Source organism: Anabrus simplex, chromosome 1, assembly GCF_040414725.1.
Source record: "Anabrus simplex isolate iqAnaSimp1 chromosome 1, ASM4041472v1, whole genome shotgun sequence".
NCBI classification, from domain to species: Eukaryota; Metazoa; Arthropoda; class Insecta; order Orthoptera; family Tettigoniidae; genus Anabrus; species Anabrus simplex.
Genome location: NC_090265.1, coordinates 628,675,318 through 628,696,334, shown reverse-complemented (window position 1 = coordinate 628,696,334; position 21,017 = coordinate 628,675,318). Strand labels below are relative to the sequence as shown.

Here is a 21,017-nt window from a genome sequence, read left to right as displayed (position 1 = left end):
ACTATCTCCCGCATGCTAGGTCACAGCTGCGCGCCCTGGGCGATGTCTAATGCTCACGAAGTGTAAAGCGCATATTTAAAACAAACTCGCTTTGTAACGTTTTAGTGGCGCTATTACCCCCACTCTTCCTCGATCAGCGCTCAAATTTCAATACTGGTCGTCTTTCAGATGTGCAAATGCTCCTCCCGAGATTCGTTTACCAAGCACAGCTCCTTCTTGATGTTGGGGTTTTATTTTCCTCCATTGCATTGGTTATGGTGTCTAATAAAATGAGTACCATACTATTATATTGCCTGTTGATAATGACGGTCACATGGATATAGTAACAATTTTTTAGTATTAGTTCCTTGGCTTTCGGATTGGCTCGTATATCAAGTAGAAATTCATTTGAACACACGTAGTAAATCTAGTTCCTATCCACAAACCAGAATACAAGTTCTTGGATGAGCCAGTAAACGACCCGAGCAATCCGGAAAAGAGACAATGATGATACCTCTACACGATGTAACTGCCTCTTTCACAAAAATATTTCTCGAGTGTTCTATTTACATGTACAGTACTAATACGAACAACATAGATTATTGAATCATGGGATAGATCTCTTGTCCCCAAGAACACGAGACAGCATCTTGAGGCACTAAATTAAACGAAGTGTGTCTTCCTTACTATTTTACTAATTATTTGGGATTGGCACAACATGTGAACTGGCCCAGGTTCAGGGCAGTGTTCCGTTCCTGACACCAACCTTATGTAGAGGGTTGTAATCACCATTGCGTGTCTCTGTGATGGTTGGTAGTATGGTGTGTTTTACGTGTATATGAACAGGTATGCATTAAGACGAACGCATGCACCTAGAGCCTGGCCTGTATAATGACCCTGTTCCTTTCGGGATCGAAACCGGGACCCTATGAAAGGAAAGTTGTTAGGCTCATCATGGAGCTAAAACGTCCTACATGCAGTAACGGTTTGCTTATCTTTTCCTGTATGTATCTGAAAATTCAATAATTCTCACTGTAATCGTTCTACTGCAATAATCCAAAGTATTCCAGAAGGAATTTCCGATAATCCAGTATATATTAAGAGTATTCAGAGGTAGAGCTTGTTAAATGAAGCAAGTGATACTTGCAGTTTGGAAGGAAAGGTATTCTGGAAGAGTAAGACTAGTTCAAACGATGCATTGCATTTATTAATAGTTTCATTATTCTAAAATATGGATAGTCCTCTTGCTGTAGACAAACTATCCTTTTTCTTTCACATGTTAAAATATCATCAATAACTCATACATTTATTTGACAACTTGCTTATAACTTCAAATTTTACAGTTCATTTGAAAATTAAATATACTTTTATGCTGATATGAAAACAAATCATGTGCGAGCAATGAAGCATCCAGGAAAATCCTATCAAACAGAATAACATTGAGTCAAAAATTCCACAAGATTTAGTGATTTTAAAATATCTATTGCACACAGTCCTGGCACATCATTGTCCACAAAGGATATTCATTTCTCGAACTCGTAGTATTCTTCAAATCGAGTAATTGAAACAATGATTCATGTAAGAAAGCACACAATAATTTGCATATGAAACACTGTTTGCAATTAATAGGTCACTTAATCGATGGCTCGTTTCAATAAATTCTTAGCTCTCTAATGGTAATAATGATGTCCCCCACCAACGAGACCTTTTCCAATACCTACGGAACCAACAGTACCCAAAGAACCAAGGCCAGAAAAGCCGGTAACTCCTCCAGAGCCAAGGCCTCCCAACACACCCTTACCAAAACCGACTCCACCCAAACCGTGAGTTCCGATGATTCCAACTCCTCCAGAGCCAACTCCTCCTAGACCAACTCCTCCAAAGCCAAGGCCTCCCAACACACCCTTACCAATACCGATTCCACCAAATCCGTGAGTCCCCAGGCCAACTCCTCCTAGGCCGATTCCTCCCAAGCCAAGACCTCCAACTACACCCTTACCAATACCGATTCCACCAAAACCGTGAGTTCCGAAGTTTCCACCTTGGCCAAATCCTCCAGAGCCAACTCCTCCCAGGCCGATTCCTCCCAGGCCGATTCCTCCCAAGCCATGACCTCCTCCGATGTTTCCTCCCAAGCCAACTCCTCCTAGGCCAACTCCTCCTAGGCCAGCTCCTCCTAGGCCAGCTCCTCCTAGGCCAGTTCCATAACCATGGGCGTGGACGACTCCTGGATTTGCTGAAGCCTGTAAATATAGAATAATAATATCAGTTCTATGGATCGAAAACTTCTCATTTAGAGCTGTAATAGCCTTATAATTATATCCCTAATCGTTTAATAATTCATGCATGAATTTCTGTTTATGGAGATTGTGGTTTCGGTTCCCACTGGTATCCGGTAGTATAAATTTGTTCTACATCTCGTCAGCAAAGAACCGAGACCAGAAATACCGGTAACTCTTCCCAAGTCATGACCACCACATACACCGTTACCAAGACCCAGATTAAGACCGGTATATCCAATTATTCCTGTGAAGCCGTGAATTCCCCACATCCTCCCACCAATACCTACTCCACCCAAATTCATCACAACCTAATAAGCAGGAATTTTATCAAGTCAATTTATGAGGTCACAATTGTCTGATCCAAAATAACACTAATGAATGGAGAAACCGAGAAATATTAATTTCCGCATGCTGGTAAAGCTACTGACATGCCCCTATCTCACATTTATGCTTTCACAAATTTAAATTTACTGCACCAAGCATCTTGAACCAGATTCTACCATCCTTTGTACAGAAGGCGAGGACATCCAAAAACTCCGACTTGTAGTCTGTTTTAAAGAGTATCACGAAATACGAGATGTGAATACTTCTGCTACTACTACCAATCCTAATAGTAATAGTAATAGTAATAGTAATAGTAATAGTAATAGTAATAGTACCGGAGGTACACCAGCTCCGCACATACAAACTAAGCGTCTTTTAAAATGCCATTTGATATACGAACTGCGCAACTTCTGGAGGAAGAAGTTTGGACGTTTATCGTCAGGTGTCTTTACTGTCGATCTAAGTGCTCCCTTTGGTAGAGGATGGACAAGTCACATCCGTAGCGTAGGCTTAGTCTCTGTAACTCCGGGCCTCACGCCCACATAGGGAAAATTAGTCATTAGTTGGTTAAACTTAATTTTTTATAGATTCCTTTTTTAGTGTTCTATGGTTATCAGCACTTCTATCTCTTCTCGCTGGCTTAAAATGTTAACCAATATGGAATTTTTGAAATTTCTGTAATCGACCAAGAGAATATGTGGGTTGTCCAGGGCTTCGGCACGGAGAATTCTGAAACCTTCCTCTCCGCTATAAAATGTGGGAACTTTTGGACCATGTTGTCTTTCAATCGCTCCAGGCCAGCCGTAGATTGTGTTCGTAAAGGAGGCAGAGAAGGGCTTGCCTCGTCCATCTCCCGAAGGTACCCCAGCTCAAGGTAATGGCAGACATCTTGTAATCATGTAATAGCCTCAGAAATCTAGTTTGAGAGGAAGGTTTGAAATTATTTTGTTCTCGCCAGGAAAATGCTGGGTCTGTATCTTAATTAAGGCCACAGGTGCTTCCTCCCCAATCCTAGGCCTTTCCTGTCCCATCGTCACCATAAGACCTTTCTGTGTCGGTGTGACGTAAAACAAATTGTAAAAAAATTCTTTCGTAATGTAATCTTAAAATATAACTTTTCGAACGTCTAAAGACCTCAGAGTAACTTAAGGAATAAAGAGTGTAAACCCTCTTGTATTCCCCTTCAACTTGGTGTTGAGGTGACTTAGATTTCGTAACATTTAGAATTTATCTCTTCTTGTAATTTAATCTTTTATCCATCTAGTCATCTCCGTAACATAGGCTTAGTCTCTGTAACTCCGGGCCACAAGCCCACATAGGGTTTTATGTATTTTCAAGTGAATTTCAAAGGAGTGCAAGTGTTAGCCTCCTAACATTTGTATTTTCGCCCAATAATTTTAAACTTTTCTTTTTCTCTACGGCCGTGGAGAAGAAGTACTTATTACCCCTGATAACTTTACTACGGTACTATTATTCATTTCCTATTTAAATGTCTATTATTCTGTTGAGCGGATAAGCAGTGACTACTGTTTTTTGTAAAAGTTAGATTTTGGCTCGGAGAGGCTTGAGTCTTGTAAATTTTGGAGATCTCCTAGAGAGTACTTGTATGGAGTAGAGATGCTATTTTTAGTGTTGTAAATTTTGGAGCCCAGTCTCCTGACTTATAATTAATTGAACAGTAATGCTCTTGTTAACTGAAATATTTGAGCTACCTAACTCTTCTCCTTAGGGTACCTGATTACTCCTAAACGTCAAATAACTACTGTTTCTAGAGCTGTAGAGCTCACCTTATGTATATCAAATTGTTATTTGTTACTGTGCAACAAATTTTAAAATCTAAAACCAGAAAAATAAAACAAGGGAAGAAATAAAAGTTAGAGTTTTAAAGTTCTAATTTTAATTTGAGCTTCCCTCTATCCGCCCATTCATGCCCGCAGCTTCTTACACCTCTGAGTTCCACAAAATCTCCGGAATAATAATAATAATATAATAATAATAATAATAATAATAATAATAATAATAATAATAATAATAATAATAATAATAATAATAATAATAATAATAATAATAATAATAATTGTGCCTGGTGGTACACCTCCATGCCGCTAATTCAAACCTTGCGCCAGTTGAAACTCCTCTACTGGAGGAAGTCTGAACTTTATCTACTGTGTTAATTTTCTAGTTTCTCAGAAGATGTCACTACTTGTAAATTTTGAAGTTTCTGAACTGGGTCGTTTTCGATGTATTTTTGTTTTGTCTGTAGTAAGAAGTGTGGACATTCTCTTCCAGATGGCACTACTGAAGAACTACAATTATGCACCCTAGTGCGAAGTGAAAGAACTATGTTTTTGAAGAAAGTTTGTGTTCATAAGTTTGTTCTTTGTTAAATTTCTTTCAGCTATTGTTTATGTTGGCAATATTAACCCCTTCTTTCCGCCAGATTTGAATTTAGCCAATCCCGAATTTCTTTAATTAATTTATGACCAATCAGGTGTATCTTCTTCAACTTGGATATGTTGCTTAACCCTAGCCAATAAAATTCTTGTGGGAGGGTGTTCTCATTCCTGAAACGCCTCGAACTTTCCGCGAGGGTTTATAGACTGCTGATTTTCGGGTTTCCGGGCCACTTCAGTAACATCTTTCAGTGTGTAAAGTACGTAGCAGGGGGCGGGAAGCGCCTCTTTCTTCGGGCAGCAGTTCATCCACAAGGTAATGGCCGTTTAATAACTTCTTTTCTTGCTAGCTCAGCAGTTTAACTCTCGGGGCAGGTCCGAAGCCTTTTACCATGTAACTTTCCCTTAAAATGTAAAGACACTCGGTATCAATTCTATCTGTTTAAACTATAAATTGGGATAGAGAGTGCTTAACCCTCTCGAGCTCCCACTCACATTGCATTGAGATGAACTTATTTTCACAACCGTTTCTGCCTTAACGTAATGTAAATTGTTTCCTCCTAAAAGTCACCTCTTTAGTATGGGATTAGCCCTTGCAGTAACGGCCTAGTGCCAAGTAGGTTTTATATAAAGTGTATTAGGAGTGCAAGTACGCCTCCTCTCAAGTTGGTATTTTAGAGGCCATATAATTGACCTGTTTCTTTACTTAATAGGCCTCAGTAGGTTGGGTATTTTTACCCCTGTTTTCATGTCCTTCGAGGACAACTTGAAAGTGGAGTTTGGTGTGGCCTTTGATAGGCTCAAACTCAAGAGCAGGTAGCTCTTTCTTAAATTTTGTTTCTGCGCGCCTCGAGGAGGCTTTACTCTGTAATTGGGAGCAAGTGCTCCTGGGCATGATTGGGGTCTTTTGCTCCTTTGTTGAATTGTGTATATTGTAAAGGTGGGCTTATAGCTCAAGAATTGTGTGTCTGGCTCTCGGAGCCCAAATCCTGTAATCATTGTAATTGTACATTTTCGAATTGTGATTCGGCTACTGAGTACCTGTTCTATTTGTTATTTCTTAATCTTTAAAAGAAAATATAACCTTGTTAAATTTTATCTTAACTTTAATTTCGTATTTTGGGACCTGTTCACCCCCGCACCTTCTTTCACCTCTGCCGTTCCACAGATACCTCGGAACAATAATAATAATAATAATAATAATAATAATAATAATAATAATAATAATAATAATAATAATAATAATAATAATAATAATAATAATAATAACGAAGTGTTCAATTTCTAAGAACTTTAAAATAATGAAATTACCATACGGGGACAAAATTTTGGTAATTTCTGGAATAATAATCTCAACTGGTGAAATTAAATTAAGTAGTCTGGCTTGTGTAGATCGATGGAAAGTAGCTTCACTGGATAGTTCATGGATAGATATGTTTGAAACGTAGAGATGAAAAGCAATTTTGGGCCTCACACTAGAATAGGGATGTATCACGCAAAACGTGTCCGCTAGGCAGTGTAATTGTAATACTCGGTATGCGCTTTCCGCTTCTCGATCGTTTTACATGAGATTTATATGGAGCATTTCTAAATTTATGATAATCGAAACGAAACTGTTACTTTAAATCCATGAAAATGAAGTTACCATATTCTGCTGACGTTTCGAAAGAGATGGGAAATAATAAAGGTGCAATGATGATTGCGGCTTTGAAAACGGAACTGAAGGAAAAGGGTGGAAAATTATTCGGAAAGAAGCGAGTTGACTGAAAGGGAATGACTAAAGGTAGTAACCTTTTCTTTTAGTGTTTTTGTTAAGATTGAATTCTTTAATCGTTTTGAAAACACGAGTAATATATATATTTGGTTAGACAAAGACAAAGACACCTCCGTTCAGGCCAGGAAGGCCCTTGGAGGAGTGGAAGGTAAAGACTTCCACCATTGTTAACCGCGGCACGTGATGGGGTAGAGAGGTTAGCTCCACGCCCGGCCGCCTTTGCCCCCAGGAATCAACCTGGTACTCATTTTTAGTGCAGGCTGAGTGAACCTCAGGGCCATATGCACCTCCGGAAGTGGAAATCTCGTTTCTTAAATTTTACGACTTCCTGACTGGGATTCCAACCCACGTCCTTCCGGGCGAACCGAGCACGCCTTTACCGCCTCGGCCAGGCAGCCCCTATATATTTGGTTAGAGGTGTACATAAAGCATGATATTGGTACGACTGCAGTACCAGAGGCTACATCCAGTACTACTGAATTGAATTTCCCTTCAGCACACGAGTTTCAAGACCTTGTTTCAGGTCATAAAACTGATATTGCACCCATAAGCGAATTTACATAATTAATTTACAAATTAAAAGTTGAATATTTCGCATATGGGATACCACAGTTAGGCTGTGAAACCAGCAGTCACAAAGGAACTTTCTGGCGCCAGTCAGGCGGCGAGTAGAATCCACAAAACTCTCCTTAGAGCACGTCCAACTTGTAAACCACCCTGAGTACTCCTTCCAATAAATTTTATGACACCGCCTAGGAGTGGCGACTTTCTTCTGGTTCTCACGAGAAAATCACGCGTTGAGGCCTGACCTACTTAGGTAGGACAAAAGGGACAACGACAAGACCCGCCAATCCTTGGGAGGAAATGGAAGTATTCACTTTACGAAGAGCGCGAAAGTCTCAGCCAATCACAAAATTCTAAATTTGAATGAACTGTCGTAAGCGGGAATCTACAGTCAGTATTTCGCGATCTGAAGCCCGGTGTGGTGGTGAAAAACAGTGTCCTGACGTCTTTATAATATTTGGAAAATTATCAGTGCGAATCTGTGGTTAATTAGTGCCTAATTAATAAAATTTAACTTCACACGGAGGAGTAAGAGGACCCAGAAGAACGAACTGTCATGGCGGGATGGAGCCATTCACCGGAAGAAAATAACACCAGTGACGCGCGCCGTCGTGTGGATTATCCTGTGATCATTTCCCACGGCGCAATATTACATGTAAGTCAGACTGAAATTAGGAAGATTTGTACATAAATTTCGGAAACTCTAACCTACGGATGTACGATAAAGCGCTCCTGAGGGCTAGATCATTACGCCACATCCCTTCCACGGAACTATTTTCTAGGTGGGGGGAGAACTCTTTACAAAACCCAGCGACCAGGGGGTTGATTTCTCTGTGTTTCTTGAGATTCTCAGTGTGTCTTGAGTTTTCGCAGTGGTTCTTGAGTACTCTCGGTGAAACTTCAGTTTGACAGTGTGAATCAGAGTGACAATGTGACAGAGTGTGACAGCTAATTTAGTTAGTCAGCTTTACTTTTGGCTGGTAAGAAAGTGATTAGAGACACCTGTAGGCATTTTGAGAAAGCCTTGTATTATTTTACTTGGGAGAGTAACACTTCAGAAATGAACACTTTAACAAACTCTTACTATTTATGCAGAGATAACAGACAAGAGCTACACTTTCAACACTTGGCTTAAATAAACTCACATTACGAGTCGAGAGGAACAAGTCCATGTTTTCAGCATAATTACATAAAACCTCTCTAACCCACGGGTAGTTTCACATTTGTTATAAGCATAAATTTCTCCACAACATTGGAACTGTATTTAGCTTGCTTTTTATCATTTAATAAACTGTTTGGCAAGCGAGATGTTTACGGGGAGAAACTTGTAAAGGCAGACAGGGAGGAGAATGACTTTTCTTTAATGAAGGCCGCAGTGGTAACCTTGAGCAAACAGTTATGTCCCGTTGGGGTGAATGTACGGTAAGCTGTTATGTAAACAAAAGCTGAGAGAACGGTGGCAGACCAACAGGTGATTTCCAGGCTGGTAGCGGGGACGACCGTCTAACTTCACGACAGGAGTCTGCAGTGGAGTGCGAGAAATACGAGTGTTTTCTGTCAACGTAAGCGTGTGTTACGCCATGGCAAATATGTGTCAAATTTGCGTGTGTAAAAATTTGGAATACCACATCAGCTTGAAGATGGAATTCTAAATTCACCATGACCGAGGCTGGAGGGTGAGCCAACATGCTGCCATCACACAGGTATGAGCATCAATAAATAATGTAAATAAATAATGTAGGGCCGTGACTAATCGATGATCAATGTAGCTTAGAGTATTAGGTAGGATTGTAAATAGTTCACATCTTTTAAATAATCATAATTGTAACTATAATAATAATAATAATAATAATAATAATAATAATAATAATAATAATCGGGTTATTTGTGTACTTCGTTTAGGTAGATGTTGTTTGCGTGTTCTGTAGTATGTCACTTTGACAGTTTAGGAAGCTATGATATTTGATCTATGAGTGTAATGCCGATTTATAAGTAATTTTTATATTTCATCATGTTATTATATCGATGGTTTAGAGTCATATTTTGTTGGAGTTTTGATCTTGTAGACGCCGCCTAGATGATTTTAATGTTTATTTTTGCTATTTTGCGCTTACAGCTTGTTTTTACGTGTATTTTGCGACGATTTTTGGTAGACGCGAGCATTTATTTCTGTGTAGTTGCGGTTACACATCTTTCAACATCTGTGTTTTGAGAGGCAATCTCGCCACTTTTTTTTATATAGAAACAGTGAGTGCCAGGAAACCATTGATGAGTAGCTCTAATATTTTTTTGTGAGATGTGAAGCAGAGAATGATCAAGAGATCGAGCTAGATGTTTAATATCCCTGATGATCTACGTTGATAATGGAAATATGATATTTGGACCATGTCATGAACTGTCGTAAGAAGTCGTAATGTGCACGACAGATATTTTGCCCGCCGGATACGAGCGAGGCCGTGTTGTGAGAATAATGAATAATAAAGACGTCGAGAATTAATGAGTAAAGAGAATTGTGAAATGAATAATTTAGCCAAGAGTGTTAAATGTGTTACGACATGGGTTATGATTGTAGGCAGAAGCCTGTATTTGTTTAAATAATTCCAGGGAAAGTAGATGCTCGACAAATATGCTAGCCATTGTACAATGTGAGCAGAGCGACGAGTCAATGTGTTTTTTTTTAATAATCATGTAAAGTCATGGATGACATGGAATAACAGTTATTGTCCACAAAGGTTGAATTGTATCATGTCCAGACATTTATCGTCTGAGGTTATAGATTGCCGTCAAATTTGCAATATTTTTGCTACTCGCAGCGGGGTATATTTTTCTGGAGACTCCGAGGTTATTGTGCGCATTCCATCCTTATTTAATTTCCAGTAGGCCGCGATGGTGGGATATAGTTTTGCTTATTTTATTTCTTTCTGAGTGTACTTTATTACCGTTTATTTGTAGGACGTAGGCGTATGTGAATTATTTATATTTGATTTGATGTAAATAGATAGGTGTAGATAGGCTAGTTTTGATTTTTGTATTTTCTTTGTCGGAGCAATGTTTCTCCATTTAACAGATTTAATTATGTAAATAAGATTTCAGATGTTAGGTTAATGGATCGTCGATTAGGTCACAGTCGAAACGATAGTAGTGGTATGCTCATACCAGGCATTTAAGTAATTACCAATTTTTTTTTAATCCACTACATTTTATTTAGAAATGAAGCGATCTTTAATAAACCAATTGTATAAACTGCCGCAATGAATGAGGTAAACAAGATGGCATCTGCCTCCATCTAGTGGTGGTACCACAAATAATAAGTTGATAATGAAATGCAGTTAGCGGCAAATTCAATAGAAATTTCAATGTACAAGGATCGCTATCATTTAAAATGTTAACATCAGGCACTTGGCCTAATCTTTTGGATTATTTTTAAGCAGTCCAGTCTATCACAGATATGCAAGTGAAGTTTAAAATTTAGATGAGTGGTTGTAACACTCAGATTGATGTTTCAGTAATTTATTTGTTTAATCATGAGGTGTTTTAATAAGACAATGGTGATGTAGGAAATGAAGGGTGATGTTCATGGTTGTTTTCTTAGAATTATTCCTGATGTGATGCACTTGGTTAGTGCAGGCCATGATTATTTTAAAGTTGGGTATTTTACCAAATGAGCCACATGTGATAAATATTTGATAACTCCTATGAGTCAGTGGATTGATGACGTAACTAATTACTTTATTATGATTCAACTATTTTAATTTAGTTTGGAGAGATATTTTCTACGTAATACCATTCTGTAGTTCAAGAAGGTGGTCTTTCTGACCAGAGTTTTAAACTGAGTCATGTTATTAACTTGGAGACAGTGACAACATAGTCTGGAATTATTTAATCAAGGTGATTGACCTTCAGTCAGTTTATTAGGCAGATTATGGTGTTAGTGTAAGGCAGATCTTCAATCTTTAATTTTCTTAGTCTCATTTAGTTCATTTGTTTACATTTTTCACTAGTTCAGTTTACGCTCATTCCTTTTGGCACTTTGCATTTTATTTAATAAATCAGTCTTTTATTTAAATTTTAATTCAGTCTTTGGGTACCGTCATTTTTTTTAGTTTACCCCTCTTTTCATTTCCTCACTCCTTGATCGTCGGGTGGCCTCTCTTCGGGGATAGCAGACGGTCACGACTGAGGAAGAAGAGTCTACATGCAGCGGTGAGTATGATTTACATGTCATTTATTACAGGAGCAGCCGGCGCACAGAAGAAGGAAGAGTTCACCGCAGTTGTTGCCTTGAAAAGGGCACAATATAAATATTTTAAATTTAGAATTGCTGGATTATTTCCTGTTCAGGAAGTCTGGAATCGATGGTGCTCCAGTGTCAAATTATAAGTCACTTCGTTATTCAGGGTGCACCACCGCACACGATGTTATGGCTGCTTCTCTACTTCTAAATCCGGCAGTAGTTCATTTACGTGCCAGTAAATCTACCGACGCGAGGCTGAGGTATTTGAAAACCTTCAAATACCACCGGACTGAGCCAGGATCGAACATACGAAGTTGTGCTCAGAATGCCAGCGCTCTACCGTCAGAGAACGTCACTAACTTATTACTGTATACAATTATTTCTTAATTAGAATAAAGTATCTCATGCACTCCTTCCAGCAGTGACAATATCTTGAACTGCAAAATGCTTCGAGCAGACATTGGTATTATGAGCCACACTTTTATTTCTTATGTTCTGTCTATGAAGTGCATGCAACCACTTTTTACGGAAGGGCTCCTCTTTAGGAAATTGGTGCTATGAATACGAATGACTTTAATTTTGGAACATTGAAATAGTGCAATAGTCAGGCAAAACAGTTTTTTTTTTGGTTTTCTTTTCTGCCATTGCGATATATTAAAACATTAACTTCATCAATTTACTAGACAACTTCCATCAAAAACACAGAGGAACAAATGACGATCGACAAGCGCATACCGTGTACCACTCGTGAGACATCTATCGGTAGAGTTTCAGTACATCCCTATTACACTGTGGACTTCGTGATGGTGGTGATGACTGTTTTGGCAATATTTACGTAAAGTTAGACGAGTGTTGAATTTATTTTCATTTACCGAACTTCACTGCGTGTGTTGAGATTGCATTTGAGTCATGGATTAAAGTAGCAGCATGTTGTTTAATTTCAATTTTCACATTTTATTGGAAGGAATGGACATAGTTATATTTCCAGACTTGAGTTCATTCAGTGGCGAGTTTCATTTCATTGTTCTAGAGTTTCAACAAGGTTTAAAGTTAAATATCAGCAATTGTGTTTGAAGTTTCGATTTCGCCTGACATTGTAGATGATGTGTAAATATCCCAGTTTCCGCTCAACGATAGGTTTAGGGTGTTGCGCGTATTATATGAATACGGATGAATAGACACCCCCGTTTCCGCTCAACGATAGATTTAGGATGCTGCGATTATATAAATTTATTGATAGGATGTGTAGACACTACGTAGGCTCGAGGACAGGATTAGGGTGTCGACTGTATATAGTCAAATCTTAGGGTTAGTTGTTTTGCACAATTGAATTGAAAGATGTTAGTGTCTGCAGTAGTGAATGCAAATGCGAAGAGTGTTAGCAAGTGTTTTCAAGGCCATATTTCGGCATAATTCTTACTAGCCAGAAGGTGTTTCCATAAATAGCATGGAACCAATAATAGCATAAATATGAGGGATGTCCATCATGGATACTTAGCTAATGGAGATTAATTATTACTGTTTAGCCACGCACGTTCAGGTTCGATTAACTTTAGTTTCTTTATCTTTTTACTTTTGATTTATTTGTTCGGATGTCCGGTATCTTGTAATAGTGCCGTGTGTGGACACTTAGCTGATTTATGTAGGACTTACGTTACGAATGCGGTTTCGATTCGTCAGCTGTTAATGCATTTTCATCATCATCATCATCATCATCATCTGTTTACCCTCCAGGGTCGGCTTTTCTCTCGGACACAGCGAGGGATCCCACCTCTACCGCCTCAAGGGCAGTGTCCTGGAGCTTCAGACTCTTGGTCGGGGATACAACTGGGGAGAATGACCAGTACCTCGCCCAGGCGGCCTCACCTGCTATGCTGAACAGGGGCCTTGTAGAGGGATGGGAAGATTGGAAGGGATAGGCAAGGAAGAGGGAAGGAAGCGGCCGTGGCCTTATGTTAGGTACCATCCCGGCATTCGCCTGGAGGAGAAGTGGGAAACCACGGAAAACCACTTCCAGGATGGCTGAGGTGGGAATAGAACCCACCTCTACTCAGTTGACCTCCCGAGGCTGAGTGGACCCCGTTACAGCCCTCATACCACTTTTCAAATTTCGTGGCAGAGCCGGGAATCGAACCCGGGCCTCCGGGGGTGGCAGCTAATCACGCTAACCACTACACCACAGAGGCGGACACGTTAATGCATTTTATTTATTTTATTTTTTCGTTCCTTCACTTTGTATTAGGAGACATAGGTCTACCAATTACGTGTAGTTTGGTTTAGCGGTACAAGCGTAGGTAGACATACTTGTGATGGTAGTGGTAGTTATTGAAAATGGAAAGATTTACTTTGATTTTGTCGTGTGAATTTGTAATTTTATTAAACTTAACATAACCGTTTATAACCTGAAATTTGGTTCTATAAGAATATTTTCAAGTGACATCACTTTTCTTTAACTTCAGTGTTTGACATTTCTTCTAAATGCATAATGAATAAATCTTTCCTGAATTTCGCAGATTTGTTGCTTCAGAACGACGTAACGTAAGATCCTCTCGAATCGAGTTGTTGTTGGTTCCGTCGGAACAGCTGTTTGGGTGATGCATGTTCCAGCATCGGGATTATTCCATAACTTAAGGGTGTCACGAGATGACAATACATTGTGGAATTTTATTTTTTTTATTTGTGACCATTGCTGTTAACTTGTAGTGATCACCATGCTTTCCAGTAATATTTCGCAAGCTATCCATAGCAACTGATGTCAATTTGGTTCGATTAAGGGTCCATTAGGCGGGTGTTCCCATATCCATAGGGTATCAGACTGGTGGATAACCTTAATTAAATGTAAATGTGGAATTCTACTTGTTGAAGGTCAGATCTTCCACGGATCTTCTGGATTACTTCTCAGTTATCGTTTGGATCAATGGTGCCGGATTTTCAGGTTTATTTCGCTTTTTGTTTTCGCTGTCCACGAGTTTCATGATATTTTTAAGTTCGTTTGGAAAAATCTGAAACTGTAATGAGAAGACAACATTCACGCAATGCATCGCGACTGCGTCAAAATACTATAAATGATTAAATGATTTGATGGATGATTTTTTATAAATATTTTGCATTGATAATTGAATAAAATTTAGTAAGCACATATCTGCTGCTCATTTAAGGTAGTTAGGCTCTCTTCTGAACCCCATCGTTTGGTCAACATAGTAACAGAAATAAACCCGCTACAACCCCAAGATCTAAGAGTTCAATATTGCTCTATTGCAGCAGGTGTGGCAGACGACGAACGATGGAACGCTAAGTTTAAGGGTTCAGTATTGTTAACAGATCTATCCGTTTCATTACCTTGGATGTAATTAGAGGATTCGATCCCGACTGCTTTTTAATCCCGTAGTTTTCGGGATTAAGTTTTCCGGATCCCGGGATTTTCGGGATTGACATTTTTTAAAATTTGCAAAATAGACTGTGTGAAGCGAAACTCTCAGTGCGTTACTTATGCGTCTTTTCGGTGTGTAAATGCCTGTTCTCGTTTAGTGCATGATTGCTTTGTTCATCCCCTATGTGCGTGAAAGTCTCACCACAATGCGTGCGTTAGTACATTTCCTCTCCCGTGTGAGTGAGAAAAGTGAATGCCTTACCGCACTTGATGCATAAGGTAAGGGTTTCTCCTGTATGTGCAACTTCCTGCTGGATGCGCTTGGTAGTGCTACAGTTAAGTTGCTTCAGTGTTCAACAGACCGCCATGTGAACTCTAGCGTGCTACGTACCTTACTGAGGTTTGTTGTGCCAGCTGATTTTAGTAGCGTTTGCGCCAGCGGATTGAGAGGTTGTTTGTGAAAACCTGCGCTTCTTATTACGTGAGTTGTTTATGGTTTTTAGGTAACTTGTAATTAGTAGGTACTTGAATTTATGTATACCAAAAACGAACGAATATAATTCCTGCAGTTCTGAGAAGTTATGTTTATATTGCACCAATTTATGACCGACTATAGTGATTATGTCTGTATCTAAAGAAAGTTTTTACGTCAAACATAAAAAAGACGGAGTTGCAACGTCGGTGTGGAGCCATTTTTTGGTCGCTAAAAATAGCAAAACAGCGCACTGCAAATACTGCCCGGCTATATAAAAACCTTAGGAGGGTCTACCAAAGGACTACACACTCATCCTTCAACCAAACATGGCAAAAAGTTATTACTGCAAGGCCGTCCTCATCAACTAGCCAAAGTGGCGAAGAACCACCGGCACTGAAGATAAAACATAGTTCTTTTGAGGACTTTTTTGTTAAAACTGTTACTTTAAACGACTGTTCAGCGCGAATGATGGACTTAGATGGCTCTCCTTTTAGTGTCTTTGTAACCTCAAAAGATTTGAGAGCGTAATTATTATCAAACGAATATTCAGATTTACCGAAAGTTGCTTCAACAGTTCGTAACCGTGTCGTCAATTACAGCTACAGAATTAAAAAGCATAAACAAGCTGAATGAACTGTTTTAAAAACTGAAGCCCTGCGCTTTAATTTGAGCTTTGATGAATAGACATCGACTTCTAACAAAAGGTACATGAACGTAAATATTCATTCCGAGAAAAAGTTTTGGAGTTTAGGCCTTGTTCGTATTGATGCATCTTTGAAGGCGGAAACATGTGTTGATGTTTTAAAAGAGTGCCTTTCTCAATTCGGTATTTCACTGGACAGCGAAATCGTGGCAATCGTAACCGACGGTCTAAACGTCATGCTCAAAGTCGGAATACTTGTCAATGCAGAGCACCAAGTTTGTTTTGCTCGTGGCATTAACTTTATAAAGAAAGTGTACCCTGTATACCGGCTTCAGAAAATGAGCTCCACGATGTAGACTTAGTTGATGATGATGATTATGATTATGATTATGATGACGACGAAGATCTTGAATCAGGATTAGACCTTGAAGAAAGAGAAAATTGCCCGGATTTTACGAATGACCAGAACATGAAGGATGTAATTTTAAGAAGTTCGCAAAGTGGTTCTAATTTTCAAAAGAGCGTCCTTGAGGAATGATACCATTCTTCAAAAATATGTGAAGATAGAGCATGGCAAGGAGGTAAGATTACTGCTTGATTGCAAAACCAGATGAAACAGCCTCTACACTATGCTCGATCGTTTTGCTTTCTTAAAATTTAACATCAAAAGGCACTTATAGATTTGAATAATCCAGTGTAGTTGGAAGAGTCCGATTTCGAGCTCATCGATGAAATCATTAAAGTCTTGGCTCCAGTTAAATTAACTGTAGAAGCACTCTGTCGCACTGATGCGAATTTATGCACAGCTGATGCTGCCCTAAAGTTTCTTTTTAAGCAGTTAGATGACAATAGCTCCGAGTTGGCTTCCAAATTCAAGATACATTTAGAAAAGCGCATGAGAGCGCCGAAGAAATGAGTTGACTGGCGTACCATGCTACCTACAAAATCCTCATAGTGACAATGTGGCGTTGACGTTCGATGATGAAATAAAGCGTACATTTTCAAGTCCGAGCAAAGTCCTGATAAAAAGAACAGATTGTTTCTTTAAGTGAGAGATTAAATGGTAAAAAATAACAAAGAGGAAGAACAAAATATGCAAGTCGAGCCTACAAATACAGAAAAAAGTGATTTGACGCTCAAAGCAAAGCTTCGGCTGGAATTAGAAAACAGCATGAAAATTATGTCTCCTGAAGCACTAAATGAAAATGAATTTTCCAGAATTGTTAAGAAGGTAATGAAGCTATACGAGTCTTCAAATTCTACTCGGGGCTATAACGTAGAGCAGGCTTATAAGTACTAACTAACGATTCCTCCAAATTCCATCGAACCTGAACGCGCTTTCTCAGCAGCTGCATATATGTGCAACAAATTGAGAAGCAGGCTTGGTAATGAGACACTGGACGCGTTGTTATTTCTCATATCATATTTTCGCAATTCAAATTAGAATGTTTCTATTAAATTAGTTTTCTATATATTTATGAGAAATGTGAAATGTGACTGATTAATGTTATTTTTAAATACTTTAGCTAAGAAACTTTCTACCTCCTTCTTATGTTGTTACATGAAGTCGTCTATTTAGTCTATGTTCAGAGAGACTGTTGTTAATTTCCAAAGTTTATTTGTATAGTTTGTCACATAAGGGTTTTAAAAAATTTATGTAAGTATAAAGAGATCTCACTGATTCTTGGAAAAGAATATTTTTAACATAGGGAATGAGTGATTTTTAATTCCGGTTAGTCTGACTCTAAGTCTGATTAGTTAGAGTGATTAGATTAGCTAGGTGCATACCGTAAAATATGTTGATTTTTCTAAATTTCGATTTGCTTATTAAACAGCTGATTTCTGTAAGATTTTCTTTTTTTTATTTATAACCTTCAATCCCGGGACTGACCAAGTGTAAACCAGAAATCTCCGGATTAGAAATAATGGCCGGGATCGAATTCACTAGATGTAATATAGTGTAGTAAATTATTAAGAATATCCGCGTATGGCCAATCGTGGATGAGGATAACCATTCGTAGAAGCAGATGCGAGTGCGATTGAACGAAGTGCGGATGCCGAACGCATGCAGATATAATTTTCTAATATCCACGCAGGGCTCTGTCCATAGTTGTCCAACGTGTCACTGAAGAGCCGTACAAGGGAAATGAGAAGTACAGTATTTTCCATTGCTTTCCTCTCTCAGAAATTGTTATTTACATTTTAGAGCCAAGTCCACCGAAATGCATTTTCACGCCATTCGTAACAAGACTGGTGCATACGAAATGGCTTTACTGGCATCGCTCATGTCTCAGTCACTTTCGTACTGGAAAGGACAAGGACGTGACTGAGACTGGTCAATGAAAGTAACAAATTGTTCTAGCCCATACCAGGAGTAAACACTAGCTCTGGCCAGCAAATAAATTTAGAGAAAATATTCTTTTAATTTTAATAAATCACTGACATCACTGGAACGATGAAACGATATATGAGGTAAATTTTCAGACTACCAACAAATACTGGAATACTGTATAATAAAAGATGTCGAATAAATCACATCAAGTAGGGTGATGTATACGATAAAGCAACAAAGTGGAGACTGACTGACTACTTACACAAGAAGAAGTTAAGTTACTAGCTATTGTAAATTAATGGATACATTTCAGAAATATAGAGATATGCTACTTACAGTGCTCAGGTAGAGCACACAGCCAAAGAGGAGTGCTAGGTTGTAGCTGTTCATGGTGCTGATCTCTTCGAGAAACAGATGCCTAGCCTCAGGCTCGCTGCACTTTTATACTACTCCAGATAAATGACACATAAAGTGCTACATGAACAGAGTAAGGAAATCACAATACAGGCCGCACCTGAATCACAGACTTATCATATCAGCGCTGTTTTTCTTTCTTGTTCTATTGCTGTACACTCTTAATTTAGCCTTCGCCTTTTCTAAAGCAATCCGCCCTGTTCTACGCTCTCCTTTTCCAACATTTGAATCCAGTCGTCTTCAAATCTAACTCATTTAAATCAAACTACGGTATACCCTTCTCCTACATCAATAGGGGTAACTCTCAGACTTTCAATTTGCGAGCCTGAGTTAGCGACCACGGGTATTCTAACCGAGTTATGCTTTGTTGCCACTATCTTACGACAGGGTTCACACCTTCAACCCTCCTGTCCGACCTCACTTGGACAATTCTTGTTCCTTTCCAACCGCAACACTATTACGTTAGCGAGGCCCAGAATATGTTTGATTTTCACGCCCTACGTCGCCTTTCGCTCAGTTTTCTTCCTACTTTTCATACTTCGAAGAGTTGGACAAACGTCAAATCATAGTTTTCGAGGCCGATAAGATGAAATTTGTTAATCTGGATGCCGTGTAAATTAAACTTCAGCTCCAATTGGAATGGGGGTTAGGAGGGTTTAAAAAGAAAACGTCTAAAATGACTGAAATTACGGATGAATGCGTGTATTTTCCTGCACAGCTCTGAACAATGCTTGGCACATATCTGAATTACTGTATGGTAAAATCAGTGTGGGGTTAAGGCTCGCCATGGGTAGGGTTCAAAAGGGTTGAAATAGATAACAATAATAATGTCCACCTCTGTGGTGTAGTGGTTAGTGTGATTAGCTGCCACCCCCGGAGGCCCGGATTGGATTCCCGTCCATGCCACGAAATTGGAAAAGTGGTACGAGGGCTGGAACGGGGTCCACTCAGCCTCGGGAGGTCAATTGAGTAGAGGTGGGTTCTATTCCCACCTCAGCCATCCTGGAAATGGTTTTCCGTTGTTTCCCACTTCTCCTCCAGGCAAATGCCGGGATGGTACCTAACTTAAGGCCACGGCTGCTTCCTTCCTTCTTCCTTGTCTATCTCTTCCAATCTTCCGACCCCCCCGCGGCCCCTGTTCTCTGTAGCAGGTGAGGCCACCTGTGCGAGGTACTGGTCACCCTTCCCAGTTGTATCCCCACCCAGAGTCTGAAGCTCCAGGACACTGCCCTTGAGACGGTAGAGGTGGGATCCCTCACTGAGTCTGAGGAAAAGGGCGACCCTGGAGGGTAAACAGATTAAGAAAGGAATAATAGCAAAAACAATAATAATAATAATAATAATAATAATAATAATAATAATAATAATAATAATAATAATAATAATAATAATAATAATAATAATAGACCGATATTAATGTAGAAGGCATAGTTATCAGGATCATTGGGATGAATAATGACACACCGGATACCTTTTAAGTCAATGTTCAGCGTCAATTGGCATGTGATGAGAGGGGGGTGGGGATAACATTGTCCAAAATGAGCGAGATTAGGGATGAATGTGTATATGTTTCAGCATACCTCTGAACTAAATTCCGTTTTCATAAGACTTACTATCTGAAAAATTTACTGTGTGGGTGAGGCACCTCTAGTAGCCCTAGGGGAGGGGGAGAAATATAATAATAATAATAATAATAATAATAATAATAATAATAATAATAATAATAATAATAATAATAATATGACTTTGCTGGCAAGATGTAGTATTTAAAGTGCGCTGTGTCTTCTGGTATGGGCTAGAATAAATTTGTTACTTTCATTGATCTGTCTCCGTCCCATTCTTGGCTTTGTCAATGTGAAAATGACCGAGGTACGAACGATGATATTAATACCATTCGTTTTGCAGCCAGACCCTATTATGCATGGTGTAAAAACATCGCTCATAGGGTCATTTGGTACATGCATTTCAGTGGGCTTGGCAGAGTGATGTGTAATTGCAACTTCAGACTCGGTGGGGAAAGCAACGGGAAACTACATCACTCCTCATTTCCTTTAGTATGCCCCGTCAGTGATGCCTAGGCTATCATTATCGCTGTTGGCAGAGCTATGATATTCAAACCAATAATAACTGTAACGGTATTATTCCGGTACCGGTAGCTTTTAGAAAGAAGGTGGGGGGCGTGGAGCTGGACATCACAGCATAACGTTAAGATCAACACTTTAATTTATTCAAA

General features: G+C 39.2%; 1 protein-coding gene across 1 annotated transcript; it reads right to left on the bottom strand.

Annotated features, from left to right (window-relative positions):
• Positions 1-1,168: 1,168 nt before the first annotated feature.
• Positions 1,169-18,849, bottom strand: LOC136871297 (acanthoscurrin-2-like). The gene is made up of 2 exons (XM_067144971.2): positions 18,707-18,849; positions 1,169-2,222 (listed from the first exon to the last, which is right to left on the bottom strand). The coding sequence occupies exons 1-2, from the start codon at positions 18,758-18,760 to the stop codon at positions 1,650-1,652; spliced, it is 627 nt and encodes a 208-aa protein (XP_067001072.2). The 5' UTR covers positions 18,761-18,849; the 3' UTR covers positions 1,169-1,649.
• Between the last annotated feature and the right edge of the window lie 2,168 nt (positions 18,850-21,017).